Source organism: Acanthochromis polyacanthus, chromosome 3 (assembly GCF_021347895.1).
Source record: "Acanthochromis polyacanthus isolate Apoly-LR-REF ecotype Palm Island chromosome 3, KAUST_Apoly_ChrSc, whole genome shotgun sequence".
Taxonomy (NCBI): domain Eukaryota; kingdom Metazoa; phylum Chordata; class Actinopteri; family Pomacentridae; genus Acanthochromis; species Acanthochromis polyacanthus.
Window position 1 is genome coordinate 4,190,279 of NC_067115.1, and position 24,427 is coordinate 4,214,705.

Genomic DNA, 24,427 nt, shown 5'->3' on the forward strand with positions numbered 1-24,427 from the left:
AAAAATCTTTTAATGAAAAATGAATTTCAAGGTATGAAAAAACACAAAGAATAAACAAATATATTGTAACTACAGATTTATTTAAAGGTGTGCAATACAGAAGATTTCACATATACTACTGCATCAGCGCATTTGTCCATCGGTACAACACAGCGAGTGAAAGCAGCTCAGTACAATCAGAGCGTACTTACAAGCCTCACTCTTCTCACACTACACAAAACAGGATTTAGCTTGGTATGAAGGGGAACCTTTGTGATAATGTTAACATCAGCCAGTTCCCAGTTCTCACTGTCTGGCTCTCTGTCGTGATAGAGCGGGCACTGGTAAACTGGTAACTGAGGGGTAGTCTTTGGAGGAACACCAGCACTGTCTTCACAAGACAGCGTGTCTTGAACAGTGTCTGTGCTCTTCACTTGAGCCGTAACGTGAAGGAGTGGCAGTGAACATGGCTGAGGGGACAGTGTTTCCTGCAGGGCTCCTAGCTGCGTATCCCATGATGCCCCTTTCAGCTCCAGGCCACACAAATATGCAGCATCCAGACGAAGTGAGGGAGGGTCTGTGCTATCACACAGAACCTGGAAGGACGAGAACATTTTTACTTATTATCCTGAATCTCTCGTAAGTGTCCAGAAAGTAGAAAATGAACTTTTTCATTAACTGAGTATCTTATTTAAAAGGTCATTTTAGTACAATTAATGCTTTACCTGAAAGTGCAGAGATATATCACTGATACATTTGCGATTTACTTTAGCAGCTTCTCTCATCACTGCCACCAGGAAGCCTCTGGCTTTTCTGAAAGCAGAGAGTCGATAGGCACCCGGTGGATCTGAAGTATTGTGGTGCCACAGATAAGCACCGAGCAGCTCCGCTCTCCTCTCCAAGTGAGACAAGTCAGTGAGTTTGAGGAGGAAAGCAAAGGTCGGCGTGTATTGAACAGGCTGTTGGAGCTGTGAGAGGAGCAAGGACACTGAATCAATAAGATCATCCCACTCAGTCTGGAGAAAGTCACGTAGTGGACTGTGAGAAACAGTTCCTGCATTTGTAGCTGTGCTGCCATTCTTGTGTGTAAGGTAACTCTTCAGAGTCTGCAATCTGTCTCCAGCATGGCTGTAGGCTGGCAATGCTGCAAGCTGGTTCAGCTTGGTGTTGAAATTCCTTTCTGTTCCTAGAGGAGTGTGGGAGGCCTGCAGTAATTTGTTCAGGTTGTGGCTGTTGATCTTGATTAACTCAGCTGCCACATCAACACTGAAACCCAATAGAACAGGGTATTTCATGTTTGTTGAATCCCAAAGCTCTTGCTTCAAAACCTGTGGGAGTCTTGAAAAATCTGTGGACATAAATTAAAACACAAATCAACAGACTGCATTTACACAAACAGCCAACAAATAAAACCCACACAGCGGCTTTGATGCATTTCCTCCTCATTGCTTGGTTATATCAATAAATGATCTATTGGTGCAGTGCTCACGTTGCACCTTCCTCTGTATAATGTCAAAGTATAATGTCAGTACTGTTATGTCAGTGTGCTTGTACGCTATGCAACATGTTAGGATCAAGTTGTTTGGTTACCAAAGAGGCCAGAAGTGGTGACAATGTTTGAAATGATGTGCGGTCCGTTGTCCAAGAAAGGCAACGCTGTGCAGAAGCAAGTCGCAGCAACACTCTCCACCACCTCTAAATCTGCAGAGTCCATCACGTGGCTGCCATGCACTAGATTAACTAAGAATGGAAAGTATAACACGGTAAAACAAATAGTGACTGAATTAGTGAGAGTTTCATCTTCTCATGATGCCTCACCTGCTATATCTTGCAAAACCTTGGTCTTGTCATGGCAGCGACTGGCAGTGCAAATGTATGCATCCACTAAAGCAAGCAGGTCCTCCTGACTCCTTCAAAAAAGAAATAATCCACATGCACAAGCATAACATTTTTGGAAGCAATATGTATGCATTTAGATTATATTTGGTGTCATTCCAAGCATTCTTGTCCACAGTTTACAGTATGTGTCACAATTTTCTCACCAATGATAGATTTGTCCATAGCCTAAGTACTTATAGGTCTGTCTCTGTAGCAAGACGGAGTGGAAGATGGCACAACGGAGGAGTAACTCCATGTTGTCAGCCGTGAGATCTAGCTGTGATGGAGGCTGATTGATGGACACCACCTGTTGCAAAGAACACCTCAGCTCCTCCTTCAGGTCCCAAGGAGAGTCACAGACCAGATTCAGGGCACACATTCGCACCGTAGCTGCATAGCAATAAAGACAATAATCACCGTTAAGAAACAGATAAACCTGGATTGTCGTTTTTACTTTAAGCAGTCATGAAAGTATAACAGATGTACCTGGTATGAGGTGTGATGCATTTTCTTGAGTTATAAACCACAATCGGAAGCTCGGGTGAATCAGGCACTGCTCTTCTGTGTGATACGAAGGCAGGCATGCAAGTACGCAGGCAGGTAAAAGCACAGATAACAAGGCTGGGTTTAAGTATTTATTAAAATAAAAAATAGTACGAATGCTATTTAATCTGGTTCTTGATGCACCACCTACCTTTTACAGGAGAGATCAGGTGTCCAAAGCAAGCCATTATTTCATCATCCCATTGTTCCAGCACATGGCAGTTGTTAAAAACCACCCAGTGGCCATCATTAATGGCTTTGTCCAGCATTGAAAGAATGAGCTCTCTATCACACTGTCCCCCAAAAGAAACTACTTTCACCTGCACCTGAAGCAGATTCATGGAGAAAAACATTAAGCTCAGTATCACAGATAATTAAATGAAACAAAACAATCAGTGTCTGTTGTCACCTCTTTGTCTTCTGAAACACAGCGGGCCATTTGGTGTAATAAATGAAGAGGATGGATGCTTATCCACTTCTCGTCTTCTGGATTGGGCAACACAAGAATGATGGGTCCCTCATGTTTGATGATATATCGTGAGAGTGCCTCTGGATTCCCAGTGTGAGGATCCTCAGTCCCTGCTGGCTTTCCAGACAGGCAGAGCTGGCAGGCATTAATGTCATCAGCTATTCCCTCCAGGAAGTTTGGGAGCATGGTTTTCCAGAGGAGGGCCCGTTGCAGCAAGGAGAGATGGGAGTGAGAGCGACAGGGAACAGTACCTGTCACAGTAGAGGAAGGCACGTGTAGGTACTCCTGCCACTGTAGGGGGGAAGCGCAGAGCGAGGCAATCAGCCCTCTGTAAGAAGGGGCCTTTTCCAAGCAGAGAAGCTCAGAGTGGACATGCGGGGATATCCAGCTGGGCAGAGGATTGCTGGACTGTGGACCCATGTGAGAAGAGGGTTTTACTTTAGTTTCAGGATGCTCGATGTCTTTAAGGCCTCTGAGGAAGGCCAGCTTCTCAGCTTCAGAGCAGAGCTGATTGTGCTGGAGCAGAGCCAAAGATACCAGCAGCTTCAGAACCGCAGCATGGCTCTTAGAGAGACAAGGCCTGTATTGTACCAGCAGCTGGACCACCATCATATTCATGATCTCTGGTATTATGCTCCCTGGCACTTTCCCTATTGTATATGACACCAACGGTCTTTCCTTTACAGTGAAGACCTCTTGCATCACTTTGATGAAGCCACGTAGAGAAAAGAAGTAAGCAGGGGAAAGATGGGACACCGTCTGCAGTGCCTCATAGAGGGCAGCTGCCAGCCTCACTAACTGGAGGGGCACAGCCAGCAGGGATTCATAGTGCTCCTGCTCCTCACTCAGCTGCTTCATCTCAGCCTGCAGTTTCTCCATTTCATCTAGACAAACGGCCATAAGAGGAGAAAAACCTGGGTCTAGCAGCAGCACAGTGTCAGATTGCATGATGTAGTCCATCAGAGCATCCTAAGAACAGATAGTTTTCAGTAAATAGATGCACAGCAAGTATGAATAGGAATTAAGTGTGTGAGTGTTCATAAAGCAGAATTTAGCATCACTGCACTGTATTCTACTTTCATTTGATTAAAGCAAAGAAATAAGATTTGTGGCACCAATTTAAATAACAACAAAAAACAAATTCAAGGAGCACTACGCACTTAAATAGAAGGTTCATACAATATACAAACTAAATGTCAATTAGACAAGGTCAGGCAAAAAAAAAAAACACAATCAGTCAGCCAGTATTCAGTTAATGACATGATTTGTCTTCTCTGAAAACTCAACAACTGTGTGAAAAAAATCAGTAATGCATTCCACATGTCAAACACATGATTATGCACCAGTTCATGTGTGGAGTGATTCAGGTGGAGTGATTCAGGTGGAGTGATTCAGATGCAGTGTTTCAAAGAAATTTTCCAGAAAAACTTAGTCATGCCTGATAAGCACAGTCAGAGAAATGGCAACCATAAATAGCATGAAATGGCATGTAATACCATTCTTATTGGTAAAAGAAGGCCATTTGTTCAAGAGAAAAAGTCCATTGTAGGACACTAACTTGAGTTTAGTTATTCAATAATTACTGATTACATGATGCAAAATAACCAAGACAAACAGTATTAGCTCAATACGATGCTAAAGGCTCTCTGGTCACCTTTTCTGTGATGAGTGTCTCCCGCAGCAACTGATTAGAATTCTGGAATCGCGAGGTTTGAATCAGCAGTTCTTCACACTCAGACTGGAGCAGCTGTGTCAGCATCAGCTCCTGGATCTCTTCTGTGCTCAGAGAGAGGTCAACCACACGTACCCGAGCCAAGATGGACGCATGGATCTCTAAGCAATGTGAGCAAAGACATGTTTTTCAGATAAGTAATAAAAAGAGGTCATCTCCACAAGAGTCGAGTTCACTTATTTCTTGTAGTTATCTCATGTTAGGGTCCGACTGTTTATCTCTGTGTCGATTACAACTTTAACCAGTAACCAAAACAAATGCCTCTACATTAATTGTACTGAGAGCATGAATGCATAGCCTTTAATCCCGGTGCAAGAAAAATGTCAGGAATGAGAATCTTAACAGAGACTACCCCTCTACAGTTGGATAGTCTCTGCTTATTATTCTTACCACTGACAAGTTGTCTGACAGGCAGATGGGTGCTGAGAAAGAGGCAGAAGTCAGGGTGGACCAGCTGAGGAGGCTGCATTTGTCCTGGGAAGCAACACTCGTCAAGGCATACCAATTTGTCCAGGAACTGAGGAGTAGGGACTGCACGTTCCATGTGAGTAACTAGAACTTTCAACCCTGCAAAACAACAACTCAGAGTAAGTATAAGGCTGTAAAAGATGGTATAACTTCCATGTATGTCTTTCGTGTTTGTTTTCTCTGGTGAAACCTTTTTCAGCAGCCTGGTCCAGCTTGTCCAGCAGTACTGGATCATCTGCACAGAGCACCATCTCAAATTCTGTCTCCTTCTGAAGGTCACCATCCTCTCCTGTAGAGCAGTTATTTAACAGCACAGTTTACAATTCAGATGTTATGTTGTATGAAGCCAATCAAATACAAACATAAAAATCAAGAGGTTTCGTATACAAATACAGATGTTCACAAGTATGTGATATATTATTGTTTTATGTGTTCTCCGCATTGTTTCTCACAATGCAGGTCCTGAAAAGTAAGACAATTACAGTAAAGGGAGGACTCTGGAGATCTGTAACTTCTGGTCGGACAAAACGGAAGCTGTAATACACTTGAGTCATTGGTTTCTGATATTTTAGCAGGTAAAAGGTAAGCATATTTTGTAAATGGAAGGACAGACCTGTGATATGGCCGTTTTGACACCTTATCTCAAGATGCTGCTGAGTGTCTGTCAGTAGAGGCCAGCGCTGGACATAAGGACCTCTGTGACCCCACAGTAGCAGCTTAACCACCAGTCTGGCAGAAAGTGTGTCCTCCAGCTGCCACTCCTTCATCCCTAATGCCTGACCCAGAGGCAGCTGCAGTCTCTCAGTGACGGGGATGGGAAAACCAAAATGGTGGTTATGTGGCGCAGTGTCAAAGTCTGTAAATAGGGAGGTTCTGGGGTCCTTGGGATTTATGTTGATGCTGCCTGTCTGGCACAGCTCCCTCCACTTGCTCAGTAGTTCTGTGCGTATATCAGGTCCAAGGGGGCCTAAATAGGAGATGACTGCAGCCAGGATGAGGGCATCCCCTTGTGCGTTTTGATTTCGTAACTCTGCCTCCTGAAGGGGGAATAACTTAATCAGACCATTATTTTTTATTAACTGTTGCCTGACCGGTGGCTGGTTTTCCACAGAAAAGCAGTCACACAAAGCCTGGGCAATTATTTAAATGAAAACAGAAACACTTAACATAAAATAAGTACTAATTAAGTTATTACAGTATTTGCAAAGGTCTGCATTACCTGAGCAGCAGCTCTCCAGTCTCTGACAAAAATCTCCAGCTGCCCTGCTGATGCAGCAACTTCTCTTTCTGTAGTCTCAGCTTTGTGCAGCTCCTGTAGCAGCTCCTCCAGGTGATTGTGTACGAACTGCTGCTGGTGCTTAGCATGCTCCAGACACTTGTATGCCTCCTCCCTAAGCTGAACAGACAAACGTTGTTGACCTTCCACCTCTTTAGCCAGCACCTCCAACGGTTGCCTGACCAACAGTTGTTTTTGCACACAGCAGTAGTCATACACAGCCTGGACCCACTGGCACAGGGATTCGCAGGCCTTACTGATCTCACAGACAGATTCTGGTCCAAACTGGGGACTGTGAACTATCTGTCCAAGCCGCTGCAGTTGTTCATTTGTTAGATCATAACGATCAAAAAATTCCAACTCCTAAGAAAGGGAGATATATTAGTAAACAGCGACGCAGACTAAAGAGAATCAAAACCCTCACTGCCAAAGCAGCTGGTACATTATTACACAAACCAATGAATTATGACTGAACTCCAGCGCTATGATAATTTGCATTTAATACTGTTTTAACTTGCGATGACAGCTGCAGTCTTTGTGGCACTCAAAAGTTTGTTCCAAAACGCACCTGTAAAAAGTTGGATTGTCCCAGAAGCTGTTTGGCACTCTCCCAGCCTGGTGGACGATTAAACAGCAAACAAACAGCATCCAGAATTTTCACCACTCTATCAGGTGGATCTCTGTAGTGGCGCACTTCCTCCAGGTCAGAAGGATTCAAACACTTAAGAATCCTGAGGTATGACAGGAATGCGGGTTTCTCCTGAGGAAAACATAACCACATGTGAACGTAAAGTTATTATTTAATGACAGCTGTAATAAATGTTCTGATTGATCTACAAGACATGAGTACCCACCACTAAATCCAACTAAGCAACCTCAGATGGTAACATGAATAAACAAACTAGGTGAACATCATGCTGAATCTGAAAATCTACCTGGCTTCTTCTGTGTAGAACATTGCTGTGTTACATTATTTATATGGTTTCAGATGCAAATATTAATTTAAGAAAAGGAAGAAAATCAGTACCTGTTCTTCAGCATGCTTAATTTGCTCTTGTAGGTGGGACAGTTTGTTTTCCTCTGCTACACATTTCTCCCAGGCTTCCTTGAGCCAGCTTTTCTGATCATCCACAGCTTTGAGGAGCTCTTTCTCATGCTGCAAGAATAAGAGGAAGGGGACTTACCATTAATGCAGCTATTTAAATAACTAATTTTAACAAATTTAATAAAGTAAACATTATTGAATATTCAAATTAAAATATTTTCTGAATACTGAATTACTATTCCCTGTTGTGAATTGTGTTCTTCAGCTTCTATAAGCCTCTGAGGTACACTGAATACATTGTTACAAGGTTTTTAAAATACTGTGAATAATCATCTTTTTTGAGAGATATAACGATCCCACTGAAATGGCAAATGCTAAATTGCTCCACGTTACCTGCTGTGTCTCAGAAACCGTATTTTGCAGTCTTAATAGGATCTGCTTATATTGTATAGCTGTGTTGTTCAGGACATCCAAATGAGACAAAACAGTAGACAGTCTGAAAATGAAAATTGGATTATTGTTGACAAACATCTTTATTTCTGTTCATTCCAAATATTATTTAGATCTGTACAATCTACTGCAATGGTTACTGTGTCTAATCTGTGATGTAGTGTTTATGATGTAGCTTGTGGTGTAGCTGTGTTTGACACCATCGTAATTTACACCAGCTGTCTGAGTTTGTTGTAGCTACAGTATAGCATAACTTTATCAGATAAAACTAGCTCACAGACATCTCATTATAAATGTGCTGGTACATATGTGGCAGGACATTAAACAAAGCAGGCACAAGCAGAAATGGAAAAGGTAGAAAAGAAACAGATTTTACATAAGAGGCTTAACAACAACTACCTCTTGGTTTTGCTCTGGCATTCCTTGTGCAGGTGGCTGAAGAGATAACCAAACTGGGCAATGAACCCCATGTAAGTTCGAGGAGTGAAAGGTTGCGCTGTCAGAAGGACAGATGCATACTGGCATGCAGACTGGTGCATTCCTGCCATAGCCACCGGCAGGCTGACCTCTGAGCCTTCTTGAGCTGCTTATTTAAAAAAGAAAGAAAGAAAGAAAGAAAGAAAGAAAGAAAGAAAGAAAGAAAGAAAGAAAGAAAGAAAGAAAAAGGAGATGTCTTGAAATCATCTTGAAAAATAATGCCAGTAACAAGTGGTTAAAATGTAAAAATGTAGACTTACTTTTGTGGGGACTGGTCTTGAGGCACTGAGAAGCAACTTCCACCAAAGTCTGGCTGGACCATGGCTGATACACCTCTACACAGCAGCTGAGCCTCAGGGCCTTGGACATTTGTGCCTAGATCATAAACATAAACAGTAAAGAATTTAATTAAGAAATGCAGTCTACTGAAGCCCACCTGCACAACTGAGCATATACAACACTCTGGCTGAACATCCAAATGTGATGCATGCTGACTCTGTGACAGACAGTTTGAGTAGGCAGGGTCCTGAGGAGGGGCCAGAGACCACCAGAGCCAAGAACCATCTCCTGACATCTACATTGCACCCTGCTGCTGTGCTCAAGTCACAAGTTCTTGCCTCGAATAGCTGCACATTGGTTGCTTTGACACCTTATTGTTTGCTGACATAGTTGGCGTATTGCTTGAAAGTAAACATCCACATTGAGGTGTACATTTTTTTCTTACATTGAAATGAACTGGAAAGTTTCTGTTAGGAATATAGGCACAAAATCTGAATGAAACATATTGTAATATACTAAAAATACTCACAATCCAGCGTTGAGTTTCATTGTTTGGAGGCATTTCACTGTAGTGTGCCACGGTGAAAGGCATCAGCAGAAACACATGAACATTTCTGTGGGCTTGGCTCAAGGTCCTTTGTGAAAAGAAACAGACAAAATATGGCTTACAATGTTAAAACATTAGATTTTCTAAAAAAAAATACTGTAAGTCAACATCTCTTCCTCGGGCCAATTCTTGTGAATGATTTTACACCATTTTTATCAGCATTCCAACAGCACTAGTGCAATATAACTGAATGTAATCAGTGATGATTGCCAGCATCACATTCAAGTACATTAGCATGGCATGTATTTGTTAAGAAATTGCTAATAGGCATTGACTTCACAAAATGTATTTCCAGTTCTAATTATTAAATAAAATGATGGGGTTAAGTGGCAAAAAAACAACAACTACCAGTTCTAGCTTGAGCAGAAATAGATCAGTTAGGTTTTTCTCTTACTTCTCAAACATCCAACTGCCCATGACGTATTTTCTTGAGGCATTCATCGTAGTCACTCTGGAAACTTGGTTCCTCAGTTCGTCCTCTGTGTACAGCGGCGGATAGGCTCTGTGGGCCATCGCTAGTAGTAATTCTTCTCTGACAGGTTGACTGATTTCCTCATGGGCCAGTATGATGACCTTAATTCCATCCTCTCTGGTCTGATTCCCAGCTTGTTTCAGGATTTCATGCAAGTTATTCTCGTTACCAGAGTGTACCTCTATCAACTGATAGCCTGTCAGGTAAGCAGCTAAGCGCACAGTGGTTTTACGACCTGTTCCTCTGTCTGACGCAATCAGTAGTCCGTGACCTCCAGGTACGAGTAAAGCTCTGAGGATATGTAACAGCTGACACACCCTTTGTCTGTGTACCATGTATCTAGTAGTAATGTCACGACCTTCATCAGTCTTGTGTGCTTCATCTTCCTCTTTTCTATCCATATGAGCAGAAAGCTTTTGAAGCAGTACATCAAGTTCTTGTGTTTGATAAGAAAAGCTGCAACTGATTTTTTGTTGCAGATTCAGAGACCTCAGGGCCTCAGAGAGCTCAGGACCATACATAAGTCTAGTCATTTTGTCTTCCATGTGCTGAAGAATCTGGGGCTCCAGAGGGTGACTTTGTAGGCTTGCCTCTTCTGCGCAAATGTTTTCAGACAGAGAGAACGGTTCAGGCAATGCAGAGGCTTCCTTCAGTTCTGACTCCAGATGTAGAATATCTGGATGTATTGGTTGGCACATGCTAGCTGTATCCATAACATGGCTTGTGTCAGCAGCTGAGCCATCCAGACTGCCAGGGTGGACTTCATCACTCAATTTATTTTCATAGTGTGTTGCTGCTGTCTTGGCTATGAGTGACACGAGAGTTTTTCTTTCATCCTCTGTACATAACCTATCACTGAAAGTACGCATGCACTCATGCATCCAGAGCTGTACAATGTTAAGAACTGATGCTAAATGCCTTGACAGGATAGGAGGAGAGCCTGACTGAGAATTTTCCATTCTCTGGATGGCCCCTGTGTTTGAGATGTCAGACTGCCACAGGCACATTCCTTGAAACACCTTCTCAAGATCATGATGGGAGAATATGAAATGGGGCCTCTGCAGAGTGGACTGGAATTGGTCACATACTGCATGATACAGATGTTTAGTGGCAGTGATGATACAATACGACATATCGTCACCACAGTGCTTAAGTGGTAATTCTTTCAGCCACGTTTTTAGCGAAGGAGAATGGATAGACAAAATAACTTCCAGAGATAGGCTGGGGAGTACAAAGATGGAGAACAAGCGTGAGAACCGTGAGGATATCACACTACTGTGGGAACAACCCAATCCAGAGACACAGCATGTAGCCATGTAGCTGATGGTTGTCGAGCTCAATAACTTGAATTGGCATGTGTCAAATATTAGAATCTCCCCCTTGGAAATACTCTGCCGTAGTGTCTCTAGAGCCATTGATGTTTCCCCGAAGACATCTATCAACAGGAATGATAGACATATTGACCTTATACAGCTTCACACAGTGTAAAATCTAATGGATTTACATCATGTTACATTTTCTTACTCACCACAGGGGGCTTCATGCAAATCATCCACAAACAGAAGCAGACGTGAGCCCATAGCATCTTTGCAGTTCTTCTGGCATCTGATGCTATTCAGTATAGGACGCAGGTCTCTGGAGCTCAGCAGCGGACTGGCTGGTAGACTAATGTGGGGCTTGTCAAAAGTCAGCAAGATTTTGCACAGAGTGGTTTTTCCAGAATCAGGCTCTCCTGCAAGCAGTACTGGCTGGTTTGCCTCCAACATGAGATTCAGGAGATATGTGTATTTCTCATGCTATGTAAACAAATTCAAGTTATTTGTAAGTAGAACTATTCAAATGTGATGATTACCGTATTTAAGGTATCATTAGTGTACTAATACGATATTCAGGACAAACCTTGGGAATGATGGATTTTGCCAACAGTGTGTTCTTGGGACACATCCTTCTATTGATGCTAAAAAAGTGGTCAAATACACTTTTGTCTTCTGGAACCACAATTTTGTACCTGCAAGTAAACAGTACTTGTCGAACCAACAAGTCAAAGTGTGGCCAGTGGCTAAAAAAAATTACAAAACAAAAAACACAGAAGCATAGGAAGAACAGTGGATACAGATTAGTATTGACAGCACGTATATAATAATGCTGAATATTTGTTCTCATAATACAGCATGTGATCATAAAAAAGTTTTCATGAAGCTTCTCTTACCAAGAATGCAGATGTCCACCAAATCCCCAAATATAAGCCACAAGAAAAAGACTTCTTGTGAGCTGATCTTGTTTACTTTGGGGATCTGTGCCAGGTGTGTCCGATCCAGTTAGAGGTTTTGCTTGTAGGAGAGTGATACGGTCTTAATAAAAGGAGCATAACTACACTACTGTTAAAGTTTATAAGTAATGATATGGCATGTGTTTGAATATTAAATGGACATATCATACCTTTTTTGTCTATTTGCAGGATTGCATCAGATTTTTCCACTTCCTTCCCAAAATGTTGCAAAAGGGCATGAAGGATTCTGGCAAATGACATGATTTCTTGTAGTCCACATGTGGAGCTTTTACGAGATTCTCTTTCGGTATGGATTGCAGAGTTAAAAGACTGTTGCCCAAGCAAACTAAGTGTGCTGGAGAAAAGATCTTCAGCCAAACTGTTCCACATTCTCACAACTCCTTTACTGAGTTTGTGTTTGAAAGAGAGAGCACCCAATTCACTCTTCCAGACGGACTTCCACAGATCAGTACCTGTGAAATAAACAAGGCTGCAGCGGGTCACTGCGGAGGGGCTTGCATGCTGTAGGTCTGTGATCTCCATGAGTAGCTTAAGGTGTGATTGAGAGAGCAATGTTTCACCTGATGACAGACACAGAAATGGATCCTGAGAATTGCACAATGTGGTCAAGTAATCTAACCAACCAGGCTTCCCCACAGGCTCTCCATCCATTATCAGCCACTTCATTGCTGGTGTCTCATCACTTTCATTCTTCTTGTTGCAGATTTCAGAAGATGTGCGCTCACGTCGTTCTACATCTCTTAGCACCTTTGCAGCAGCTCCATCTTGCCATCCTGTCTTTTCACAAAACCAGCCAAATATCTCTTCATGGGACATGGCATTGGGAAATAAGACCAAAGTGTTGACAGAGCTCCAGTTTGAAGCAGAGATATGTGCATCTGCCTGTGGAGTATCTCCTTTAATCACTCTGCCCTTTTCACTGACATATTTCTCTGCCTTGGCAGCCAGACTATTTAATGCTTCAGCTAGAACACTGTGACAGGTTGTCTTTCCACTACCTGAGGGGCCTATGAGCATGACTGCCTTTGAGAATTGCAAGGTCTGGTAAAGTGTAACAGCACTGCAAGTTATGTTTGCGTCACAATGAAACTGCTTTTGTTGTAATTCTTCTGTAATTGCATCTTGAAGTTGGTTCTTTTCTGCTTCTTCAATATAATGTTGAAAAAGGTGAAAGTGAGATGCTATAGGGAATGCGTCCCTAAAAAGGATGTAGAACTGTGAGGCTTTCATGTGCACAGGAATCAAGACAGACAAAACTGCTTTAACAATAGCTGTCTCTTCCAGTAAACTCCACACAACTGACAAATGAGAACTGTGTAGCTCGGATAACTTTTCAGTATCTTTTCTATCCTTCTCAGAAAGTTGGACAGGCATTTTTTGTGAAGTTGTAAGATCAGTGTGTTCTACTGCATTAGCCCTATTTGAAATTGCTCGTTGTTTTACATTTTGTTGCAAGTGTAATTCAGAAGCACAGATGATCTTTTGCAAGACACCAAGAAAGCAGCTCTCATCAGTGAAAAGATCAGGAAGACAGTGGAAATCTTTGGCCAGGCTCAGAAGGGACACCAGACGCTGACTTAAAGACATGGCCTCTGAGAAACCAAAAGAAGTCAGCATTACTTCTGCAATAATCCTGTAATCTGGATGCATTAAGGCAACAGGTCTAGTTGCAAATCGGAGACTCTCTGGAATCTTGGATGCACGCCCGTTTGATGAGATGGCAACACATCCATAGTTGAGGCTGGCAGAAATGCTTTTCCCTTCAAGCACCATATGGCACTCTGGATTAACTATGTTTGTGCATCCTGGGACCCTATCATCAGTTTTGTCCTCTGGCTCCTCATTCAGTCTCTGACTCTTTTTTCTTCTTAGTTCGGAGAAGGATTGTTGTATGTCTACTAGCTGCTGTCCCAGGAAAGACAGGACATCTTGTGTTAATAAGTCCACAGAGTCGAGCAGAAGCCATGCTCCTGTTTGCAGTGCACCTAGCAATATCTGCTGAATAACACCAGGTCTCATGCTTGGATAACACTGTACAACGACAACCTGTCGTCCCAGTGTTTTCCCTAATTGTCCCACAACCATTTTCTTTCCAGACATAGAAGATCCACTCACAAACCCACATTTGTAGCTTGCCAGAGCAAGAAGAGTCCCCAGCCTTGCCTGATCTGTGGAAGGAGTATGCACCATCATCCATTCTTCTGGACCATTATACTCAAAGCCATACTGGAAGTGGTGGCCCAAAACATCCACGTAACAAGCTGGGTCATCTGTGCCTTTCTGATCTTCTGAGTTTACATGATACTTCATCAAACTAAGCCACTCAAAAGATGATTCCAGCGCACACGGTAACTCCATGAGTCGAGATAGCTGCTGTGCGTGATTCATTGTAAGCTGCACTAAAGCACGCCGGCACATCATTGTGTATCTGGAAACTAGAGACCCACTTTCACACCTTGTGACTGCATCTCTTATAGACTGGCCAAGGTGTCTCAGTTTTGCAGAGCTGTTTGCCTTTATGCTGCTCAGCTTCACAGGATTTGATTGTTGGAATGACTGTTGAACAGCGTGGCACCATGCTGCCTCCTCAACCACCAGCAGACACTGAAGAGGATATTTAGAGATCAGATCTAGCACAGGTTGATTTTTTTTTGTCCTGTCAGCACACTGGAGTCGGATGTCCTCAACATTCTTGTCACAAGGCAAATCTTGACTGGATGGTTCAAGCTGGTTTCGCACAAGAGCACATTGCTTCATTAGTTGCATCATGGTCAACTTAAATTGTTTCTCAAAGACATTAAGCCAAACCAAGGCATCAAGATTTGGTTCCAAAGGAGACTGAAAGGCAATGTGTTCGTTGAGGCTGCCAAAGATCCCTAGCACCGTCATCTGCCTGTGGCTTTCAGATGTACTAAGAGCCCCACAGCTCTTTACATCTCTTGTTTTAGATGGTATTTCACAATCCACTTCAAGCCTGCATACTTCTTTAAAGCATCTGCGTACAAATGGCTGCAGGGTAAAAGGCGTTGGGTGAAAAGACAGCAGCTTCATCACTTCCATGTCACTCAAGAACCAGAGTCTCAAATACTGTCCACGGATGGCTTCAAGGAAATCTGACATCTGATTGGAAATTGTCTCCATTGTAGACAAACCATCCGAGAGAATCTGGCAAAGGCTATCACCATGAAATCTGTTACTTGTGTTGTCAAAGTGTAACACATGATGGTCAACTGATATAGAAACCATCACTTCCTTAAATGTCTCATCAGCTGGCAGGAAACATTTCAGCTATAAAATAAAATACAAAACAATAAATAAATAAATAAATATATTCATCTAATATATAAGCTTACATCAAACTGCCTTCATGGAAAGTTTCAAACACAAAAAAATATATTTGATTTGTGAAAGGACAGAGACTTACTAGATCCACTCTTTGATCACCAAAGGATGTGTCACCAAACACCTTTGTCAGAAAGGCCCACATTTGCTGATATCTTTCAAATAACTCAAGCAGATTCCCTATAAATATTTAAAAGAAAAGCAAAAAAATAATGCATTATACTTTTAGAAGTCTGCTCTATTTGTTTCAGTGCTTAGATGCTGCATATTGTTTTTAAACAACTCGCTTGACTGCTGCCTTACTAAGTTTTTGTAGTGACTCAGTCCAATCCTCTAACTGCAGCCTGAAATCAGTACTGTGTGGGGACTTCAGTATGGTGGACAGAGTCATCAAATCATTCTCAGTCTCAAAGAGGAGTATTTCCAGACCTGGATGGGAAAACACAAGGCAAATCCCAACAACTTGTGAGAAGAACATTTCTTTTTTCACCTAATGGATGAGCCAACGTAGCAATTCAACAGCCACGATCAGTGGCTTTAAAAAAGACTGCATTTTTAAAATCAACTTGCTTGTTATTTCGTCTTACCAATTACAGTTAATCTAGAATCGTTACAGGAGTGTTGACTGGCAGTTTGAAGACTTGAAACAATGCCTTCTGTGGGCTCCTCTTTCTCTGGTAATCCATTCTGTGGTCTACAGTGCTGCCAAGCAGGGAGAGTGAATATATCCAGCTGGAAGAGTCTGTCTTCCCATCCCTTACGAAGCTTTTGGAAGGTTTGCTCCATGTTACACTCTGTTTGTGCATCCCTGCATATCTGACAGAATAAAAGGTAGTGTAAATGTCTCACTGAGTTATGTATTTAGCCCGTATTCATGAGCAAATATTTCAGCATACTATGTGCTTATTGTCTCCATTTAGTAGCACTGCCACAACTTGCTCTAGGGATAACTTCTCTCTTGCACTCACTTTGTTAATCAGTTTCCCGTGACTTTCAAATTTCCAAGACATGAGATCAGCAACAGTCACCTTCTTCTCAGGGACATAAAGTAGGCCCATGTCTGCAAGATACATAACATTTTGACCACATTACTTATGTGCTGTAGTTCAAAAAGTACGTATGTGGCACAGTCTGGGCACAGTCCCAACCTTGGAAAATAGCTCTCCAGTGTTTATCTTTAAGTGTGGGACTCTGCAGCTTGGCCAGAAGTTCAAGCTGATGGTTTAAGCTCTCCAGGACTTCTAAAGTCTCTTGCAGCACTGCATCATGGATGGGTATGAGATTTGTCAAAGACTGAGCTTGTTCCTTCCACACGGCAATTTTCCCCTGATCTTGTTGCACCGCCACCTGACAGGTACACAGAAAGTAATTCTCTTCTGGCTCATATCACATGGGCAAGATTGACACACTGGTTCAAAAACAGTAAATATAATCTGTGTATTAATATGTATTACTTATGGAGTAGGCTGTGCTTGTCAATACCAAAGTATAAGTCTGCATTTTTATCCCAAAGAAATAAAAGAAGGCACTCCATTAAGAGATAAGCACATTCAATTTGGACAAATAGTATCAATTGTTTATTGGAAGCAATTCCCTCAATGACAAACACATTTTATAATCTAATCATTCAGCAAAAAAAAGAGGGGTTTGAGATGTTACCTCACTGAAAAGCAGCTGCTTCCATTCTTCCAACCACGTAGTATACACAGCTTTCAGCTCCCACAACTCTTTACGGGCTGTGACCTTCTGAACATCTGTTGTCAGAATGGTCAAATCCATAGTATGTTCTAGTAGGAGACATTAAAGCAGTTTGAATTAAAATTTATGTAAATACACAGCGTTTTCATTTTTGTTCCAGTGCAATAAATATCTTTTCTTTTGTTAATATTAGCCGTTTTTCATGTCGTTAAAGTTCCATTTTTTAATCTACAAGGAATCAAACCTAAAAGTACTTCAATTCAAAAAGTAACTTCTCAAAATAATTTACATCAACTATACCAAAGTAACCCACCTTGTAAGTTCTGACTGTTAGTATTAAGTTGTTCCAGCTTTGCACTCAAACTGTGCAAATCTGCACATATGCTGTTCAGTTTAGAGGCCATCTCTTTAGCATTCTGGTTGGAGTCAAGGAAAGGTCCAGATGTAGCATCTGAGACTATATTTTTAAGGTCACTGACCAAAAACGAGAACATTGTGTCCAGTTCTTTAGCTGCTGAAGAAAGACGGTGGCAAACAAGGCCATCTGCTTGCTTAAAGAGGGAATTGAAGCAATTCCACAGGCGCAGCATCTGAAGATGGAACACAAATAGAAGCACAGACAATGTGAAAAACAGAGTTGCATAACTGAGTTGTCCAACTGCAGTTTGTTTTTTTATATAGCATGCCTTTACCTTTTCTTCCAAACTCAATTCCTGCACTGTCAGCTTCCTATAGTTCATGCACATGGTGGTATGGAGGGAGTGAATGTACTCTATGCGTTTCTGGATGTCAGCCAACACTTTTGCAGATTCTCTCACCTGTAGACAAAACAACAACATTGTTTATTGAACAGTTGTTTTTTCCCAATTTATCATGCCTCAATGAATTATGCTTGACTAGTAACTTAAAATATACAAAATACATTATTCTCCATCCCAAAAGTCTCAGGGGCCAAAGCAATGTACCTTCAATGTCCGTGTTTTCTGCACAGTACTTGTGGAGTTTCATGAACCTTAAGCAGTAACATTCTAGTGACTACAGGCTGGATAAGCAATTTTGGTGACAACTGGATGAAACATGTCCAAACCATAGGCTCTCATAACAAATCATTATTGCAAAATGTCCCTGAATTACTTAATAATGGCAATTCTGAAAGTTTATATTTGGGTTCGATAGTAGTGCATCATCAAACAAAAGCACTGTAGACTTTAATGCACCTACAGTCACCTTATTAATGGAATGTAAATTCAGAACACATTAGCTGAGGCAGAGCCTTCGGGATAAATAATGCAGTTCAAGTGAATGTGTGACTACAAGAGGGGCGTCAAGAGGATCTGAATCTTCCATATACCCTCCTAGTTAAGGCAAATAGAAAAGCTAGGGGAAAGTGTTGCATCACCAGTTATCTATTTCTCTTCTACACATTATGTTTTTCTTCTTTTACACTATATTTTCCATGCAATTATGTCATTCTAAGGATTTTCTGTACCGTTAGAGCAAATTTTGAGAAATCGTGTAAGTCTTGTGGTTCTGTCTTGAGTTCAGCAGTAGCTCTCTCCAAATCTGATACGACGCTCTCTGAGTGCAGCTTGATCTGCTCAACTAGCTGCTGCAGCACTTCCTCCTCAATGGACCTCAGCTGTCGCCCTGGAGAAACAAAGGCACAGAGGACCAGAGTATCTATTAGTACAACATAAAGTAAATAACAGATAACTCAAAAATCAGCAGACCATACAGGAAATTTACAATTTTACAAAAACAGGGAACAATAGTTCATTATTTCTTCTTGGTATGGGATCATGCTGTTTTAATCAATTAAAAGTTATTTAAAAATAATCCTTTACAGTCTTCAGGTTAAACTGGATACAAGATTTTACTTTCATACAATACAAACCTAGAGTTTCTTTTGTGGAGGTGCAGTCAACAATGAATAGTTGGTTGGTGGTAGAGAGTGATGAGTCAACTGTGTTGATTCTGTCAGTCCAGTTGCGCAACTTCCTAATGAGCTCCTTATACGATAAAGCAGGTTGACCGCTCATGGATTCCAAAGAGGCTTGACTCCACTCACTAACAAACAAACAAATGTCCTTCAACCACGCGTAGCTCGCACACAGCTCCTGGATTTCTAGTTCAGCTTCCTGTCCAGAGAACAGTAAGAGTTACTGCAGCCCAACAGACTAGCATGCAAATTCTGTGAAACAGCTACTAATTATGCATTAACATCAAGTAGTGTTTGATTTGAAAGTGACAGCCTCACCTGCATGGTCTTGACCTGCACTTTCTCAACATGTTTTGTGATGTCATTGGTGCTGATCTGCCACTCTAGTTGTGTTTTGGACAGAGGATAGTAGCACCCATGCACCATGTTGCCTTGCACCATTTGAAAAGACTCTTTAGGTCGCAGAACTGACTTCTCTTTGAGTCTGCCAGTCATCCAATCACTGTTTAGCTCTTCTAGTACATCAGCAGAGTTTCAAATTAACTGAAATCAGAGCAGCAGAATGTAAAGACCAGAAACAACTTTAGTGCAAATGATCCTACCTGTAGTTGCAGAATGTTGGATCCAGCTGGAGTCAGAAGTGAACCCACTGTTGGTTATCTCCAGGAAGAATCCACAATTATCACACATCTACTAGGGACGAAAGGTTAGTGTGGTGACTGAATGAACTAATGTAATAACTATATTAAATATGAAAAAATATTAATCCCACTTGTTGGATTTTTTTACTGATACTGTGGAGCAGTTTAATACCATTCATATTAGCATATCTAAGCCACTACAACTGTGCAAATGAACCTTTGGGAAATATCAATACTTAACTTTTGCCCTTCACATTTCACAAGTGCTTATAAAATATTTTTTCATGGATTGCGGACATTATGAACCACACAGATGAAATATTACATTATAATTTATGCTCACCAAGTCCATTTGACACAAATGAGAGGCACATTTCCAATGACACTATCAGCTACTGAAAAACATTCTGTCATGTAAGCGTAGTTGTACTCGCAACTTTGGAAAGATATCAGTTACCTGAACAATGGAGCTGTTGACACTCAGGAGTGCTTCACTCACTGTTTCTTGGAACAGATGTATTGGTGGGTTCAAAGTCAGTTGACTATTGGCACCGAAACACAGCTCAGTGTGGAAGGGACTATGCTGAAATTTCCTCCTCTGTCAAACAAAAATGATTCAAATTAATCTCATAAAACATAAATGAAGTTTGTTGTCAATTAGTTTTATATGACGCTCCCTCAATTATTTTGTATTCATATTTTTTCTAATTATAGTCTAGTAAATGTTGCAATAATCTGAAAACATTTTGTGTAAAAGATCAAACTGACAAGGCTTCCATGAATACAATGAACATATTTCAAGCAGATAGGCCTGTATGGCTGTAGAAGGACACTGCTGCAGAAGTGAAGAAAAAATTTTCTTGACACCTTCAAAACATTGAGAAAAGAAATGGCATCTCGTTGGATGATTGTGACGACACTCTGTACAATCATTCGATGGATGAGCGCTGCAAAATTTCCCAGTTTCTGCAAGATGCCTTTGGACCGGGCCAACTCCTTCTTCAGCTCCTGCTGGCGAGCCAGATGCAGGTGAATTGGTTCCGAGCATTTATTTGGCCTCTGAGCAAATTTAATGTGCACCTGCAACTCCTGGTGTGTCTTACAGCTCTCTTCTTTCACCTGAAGATAGAAAAGCGTCATTAGAGATTATTCCAAGAAACGTCCTTTTTGTTAAATTATACTCAATAAAAAGAAATGTCATGCTCTCAAGTACTAATTGCTTAATGACATTCTATATATGCATAAGTTTATTGGTCGTTACGGACAAATTAAAAACAAAGAAGTACCGCGTTTAGAATAAAAGTGTGACACTGTGATAACCTCTGCAAAACCTGCAGACACTCTTGAATGTTGGTTATCAGCACATCCTTGAACTCCAGCAATGTGTAGGTTTTAGAGTCATTCAGAGGCATCCAGTGTGTCCCTTTCAGTTCTTCAATTACTCTATAAAAGAGAAAAGTGAAGCAAAACAACTTTCCCACACTTTAAGTTAAAGATCAAATCCAGTTATCAAAGAAATGTAAAGCCACTGTCTGACAGTTTCTTTAGGTATAACATCACTTCTAAGAGCCATTGCTCAGGTATTCTAATGTGGTAGCTGTGGTTTGCTCTAACTCACCCGGTGAACAGATGAAGAGCATTTCTGAAGTGAGGCACAGCTATAAGAAGCATTTCCTCCAGATTCTTACATTTGCGCTGAAAAGAAGTCTTTCTCACATTTCTATGCCAACTGACACAAAAAAAGAGACACAATGCATGTAAATTGGTAAGTTTAAGAAATCAGGACAAAAGACATAAGTAGTTGGTGAGAAAGACAAAAACACAGCTAAATGGATTACCAGGAGAAAGCTTTCCGCAGTCTGAAGTTCCTGAAAAGGGGAATTTCCTGCATAGCTGTCCACAACACGTATTCTCTGTACCACTCTGTCAGACTGACAAGTCCGCCATAACCTGTCTCTGTCACATGTATTACAGTATTACGTGAGAAGATGTAGTGCTCTGAACCAGCATCACTGGAATGGACCACTCGCAGATCATACGGTCTGTGAACAAAGAGAACATGGGCTTGTCAATTCATAGTTTAACTGATGGACTCCAGCAGAAAGATAATACACATGAGAAGATCTATAAAACTGTTAAATAAGGCAGAAGTAATTATCCTTTCCCAGTTATACCTGTAAGCATTCCCATCTGCTTCTTTCAGATAAATAAGCTGCAAATCTCCGGGGTCTCTTTTCTGGGCAAAGATTTGAACAACATCAGTGCCAGTAAGAGGAAACTTATTTGGTCTGGTCGCTTTCCCATCTTTCACAGTCATTCTCTTTTTATCCTTGCATGTTGTGACTTTTACTGTTTCATCTTTATCTGTAAGACTGAAACAAGAAAAAAAATTAGCATAACCAACAAATAAATTCATTTAGGAGTCAAATCGCTTGAGGAGTAAATGTTGACGGCTAAAATTACAGTCTGACAGAGTTTCTATAATCTCCAGGGAAAAAATTATGCAAGAGAAATGCAATAGAATTTTTAGAGCAGACAGCATTTGAAGATCAAGACACACCTACACCTACTGCATATTTTCATCAAAGCACATTATCATGCTCACTGTTGTGTGAAGGAGTGTAATAACAGTATTGTATTTGTGTCTGAAATTACAATTCACTCAACCTAAATCAGGAACAACACTCACAAGCAAAGCTTTGAAGATTGCATACGACACTAAGGCACTAAGGTGGAATGAAATCAAACCTAATAATCCATATTATTGATCGTATTACTATTGTTGATTTTGTTATTATCACTATTATTATTACTATTATTAAGATGTACCTCTGTCCTTTTGTCCATTTTGTGTCACCTTTCCCAGGTCCTACCGGGGCTGTGAGAGGAGGTAGTTCCACCACGGTCAGAGGTCTGTCAGAGGGGATACTTTTAAGAAGCGAGCTATGACTAAACAGATGCTTTGCTGCAGAGGCTGATGATAGACAAGATGGATCCGGGCACAGAGGTGGTAATGTTACTTCAGGAGAGTGGGCCTTTTTCTTAACTTTAGATCCAGGCTTTGGAATGTCTTTACCCTCGTTCTGAGAAGATCCATCCTGGAACTTTTCCTTTGCAGGTGCAGCAAACATGATGCTGATGTCTCCATAAATACCATCAGCATCATCAAATTGAACTGCCAGTCTAACTGAGGACTAACTCTGGAGTTTCTGGTAGGAAAAAAACACATAAGTGAATTTTTTTTTCTGTGTTGTGAATTATATACATGACACTAAACGTCTAAAGTGAATAACTGAAGATGAATTTAAATGAGGATTCCATCATGATAATAATCTAGTGCATTTTACTGACATTTTTTTTTAAAAAGGCTGCGTGAAAATTGAAAAAAAAGCTCTCGTTTAAGTGTGCTTCCAATCATATTTCTACTAATGAGAAATGCCAGTTAATGTGTGTATATCGTCAATCGTTTTCAGAGATTTAGAAAGTTAGGGTGACATAACGTCAACAGGTAAACATTTATTTACAATATATTTAACAAAACATTGGACTAAAAACACCAGTTTGGCTTGTTTTGAGTAGAATACAACGTCCATATAAAGTACATGATGCTATGTAACACGAATTAAATAACGTCTAAATACCTTCGTTTAAAGTAACGTTAGCTTGATTAACTTGCAATTAGCAAATGTTACGTTAGCAAGTTAAGCTAACTAATAGCGAAAGTTAACTCGGTGAGCCAAAGACACTTACCGACACCTGCTCTTAATACAGACGCAATTTAGGTACCAGGAGAATTAGAAAACACACAGCGGGAGTTCTAAATGTAGCCTTTTGTTGTTGTTTTTTTAAAGACTTACTAGTTAACTAAGTGAGAAACAGCACTAACTTGGTTGACTCTCTTACCTGGCTGTGAAGAAGTTGTCAGCGCAACCACGGCGACGGCTCGTTGCCATGGTAACTCCCAGTAACTCCACAGTGTGTGCAGAGCTGGTCGGTCTGCTGCTGAAGGTCAAGTATGCAGAGTTTAATCTGCTCCCAACTTTTAACCTGACAGCTTTTTTAAAAATTATTTTTTATCTCCAATACTTTAGTGGAAAACGCAAAGCTGATTCCAGTTCATTTTAAAGTCCGCCATAGTGGTTGTAGTAAAAATGTGTGGCTATAGTGACAGCAGCTCTTTCACAAACACAAGTTGTTGATGGTTTATAGCTGTCTATTTTTTTTTTAAGATGAAGACATCATCCTTTATTGTGGCATATTGAAGTGCAGATGTGATGTTAAAAATATGAACATCTTAACATCTGCTAACTTCACAGATAAGACTGATCAAATTAATTAAAGAGCAGAACTGAGTCATTATTAATGTTATCAGTACAACCTGTGTGCTTTTTCTACGCAAAATGTCTGCTGAGACAAAGGCTTTCATCCCGTCTTTGTCAAAGCATTAGCAAAAAAAAAAAACACAGGTGGCACTAAAATATTAAAGCACCTCTCCAGTCATTGATGAAATCCCTACATACTCATTTCTGTGTATCAAAGTTACATTTTACATAGAAGTTTTTCCATGAATGTAATCCAGTCATGCCTTAAAACACATTGATATCATTAAAAGGTGTGTGATCAAGTTGTCTCTGACTCAGCATTCATCAAGGTAACTCATTAAGACAGTTATTGTGAAAATGACTGATTGATTTTTACTGTGCCACACTCACAAACCAGGAATACAGTGTTTTCCATGCCATGACATGTCAAAATGTCTGTTACCACTAAACCATCAAAAAATGTTTCAGGAGGGAAACTCTTCTGCTGTGTGCCCAGATGACTACAACAACGCCATCAACT

At 40.9% G+C, this 24,427-nt stretch overlaps 2 protein-coding genes across 4 annotated transcripts in view; both read right to left on the reverse strand.

Moving 5' to 3' along the window:
* Nucleotides 1–24,427, reverse strand: part of LOC110965097 (extracellular serine/threonine protein kinase FAM20C-like) — a 35,255-nt gene that overhangs the window by 2,605 nt on the left and 8,223 nt on the right. The gene's annotated exons all lie outside the window — the stretch shown is intronic.
* Nucleotides 60–23,596, reverse strand: LOC110965098 (dynein heavy chain domain-containing protein 1). Of its 2 annotated transcripts, none has more exons than XM_051946106.1 (44): nt 23,489–23,596; nt 22,415–22,794; nt 21,760–21,957; nt 21,424–21,627; nt 21,204–21,314; nt 20,872–21,028; nt 20,453–20,704; nt 20,043–20,183; nt 19,547–19,634; nt 19,263–19,459; nt 18,900–19,143; nt 18,495–18,652; nt 17,698–17,823; nt 17,319–17,595; nt 16,967–17,094; nt 16,456–16,654; nt 16,276–16,367; nt 15,895–16,123; nt 15,611–15,736; nt 15,390–15,487; nt 12,115–15,253; nt 11,885–12,005; nt 11,575–11,734; nt 11,204–11,471; nt 9,598–11,110; nt 9,126–9,231; nt 8,578–8,692; nt 8,240–8,423; nt 7,784–7,886; nt 7,373–7,501; nt 6,914–7,105; nt 6,289–6,708; nt 5,683–6,106; nt 5,260–5,358; nt 4,992–5,168; nt 4,524–4,702; nt 2,810–3,838; nt 2,552–2,726; nt 2,344–2,418; nt 2,022–2,247; nt 1,798–1,889; nt 1,570–1,719; nt 705–1,327; nt 60–575 (listed from the first exon to the last, which is right to left on the reverse strand). In XM_051946106.1, exons 2-44 carry the CDS (start codon nt 22,714–22,716, stop codon nt 177–179), a joined length of 13,425 nt encoding a protein of 4,474 aa, XP_051802066.1. In that variant the 5' UTR covers nt 22,717–22,794; nt 23,489–23,596; the 3' UTR covers nt 60–176. The 2 variants fall into 2 exon arrangements, with proteins under 2 accessions (XP_051802066.1, XP_051802065.1); XM_051946105.1 differs by having other exon boundaries at nt 8,240–8,426.

What these genes read in the sequence shown, in the direction of transcription:
- LOC110965098 (XM_051946105.1), bottom strand. Translation starts at nt 22,716, where the DNA reads ATGTTTGCTGCACCTGCAAAGGAAAAGTTCCAGGATGGATCTTCTCAG. An exon ending in AAATGGACAAAAGGACAGAG is followed by an intron (nt 21,958 to 22,414) that starts GTACATCTTAAT and finishes TTCTTGTTTCAG; the next exon opens with TCTTACAGATAAAGATGAAA. An exon ending in TCAACAGCTCCATTGTTCAG is followed by an intron (nt 19,635 to 20,042) that starts GTAACTGATATC and finishes CGTCCCTAGTAG; the next exon opens with ATGTGTGATAATTGTGGATT.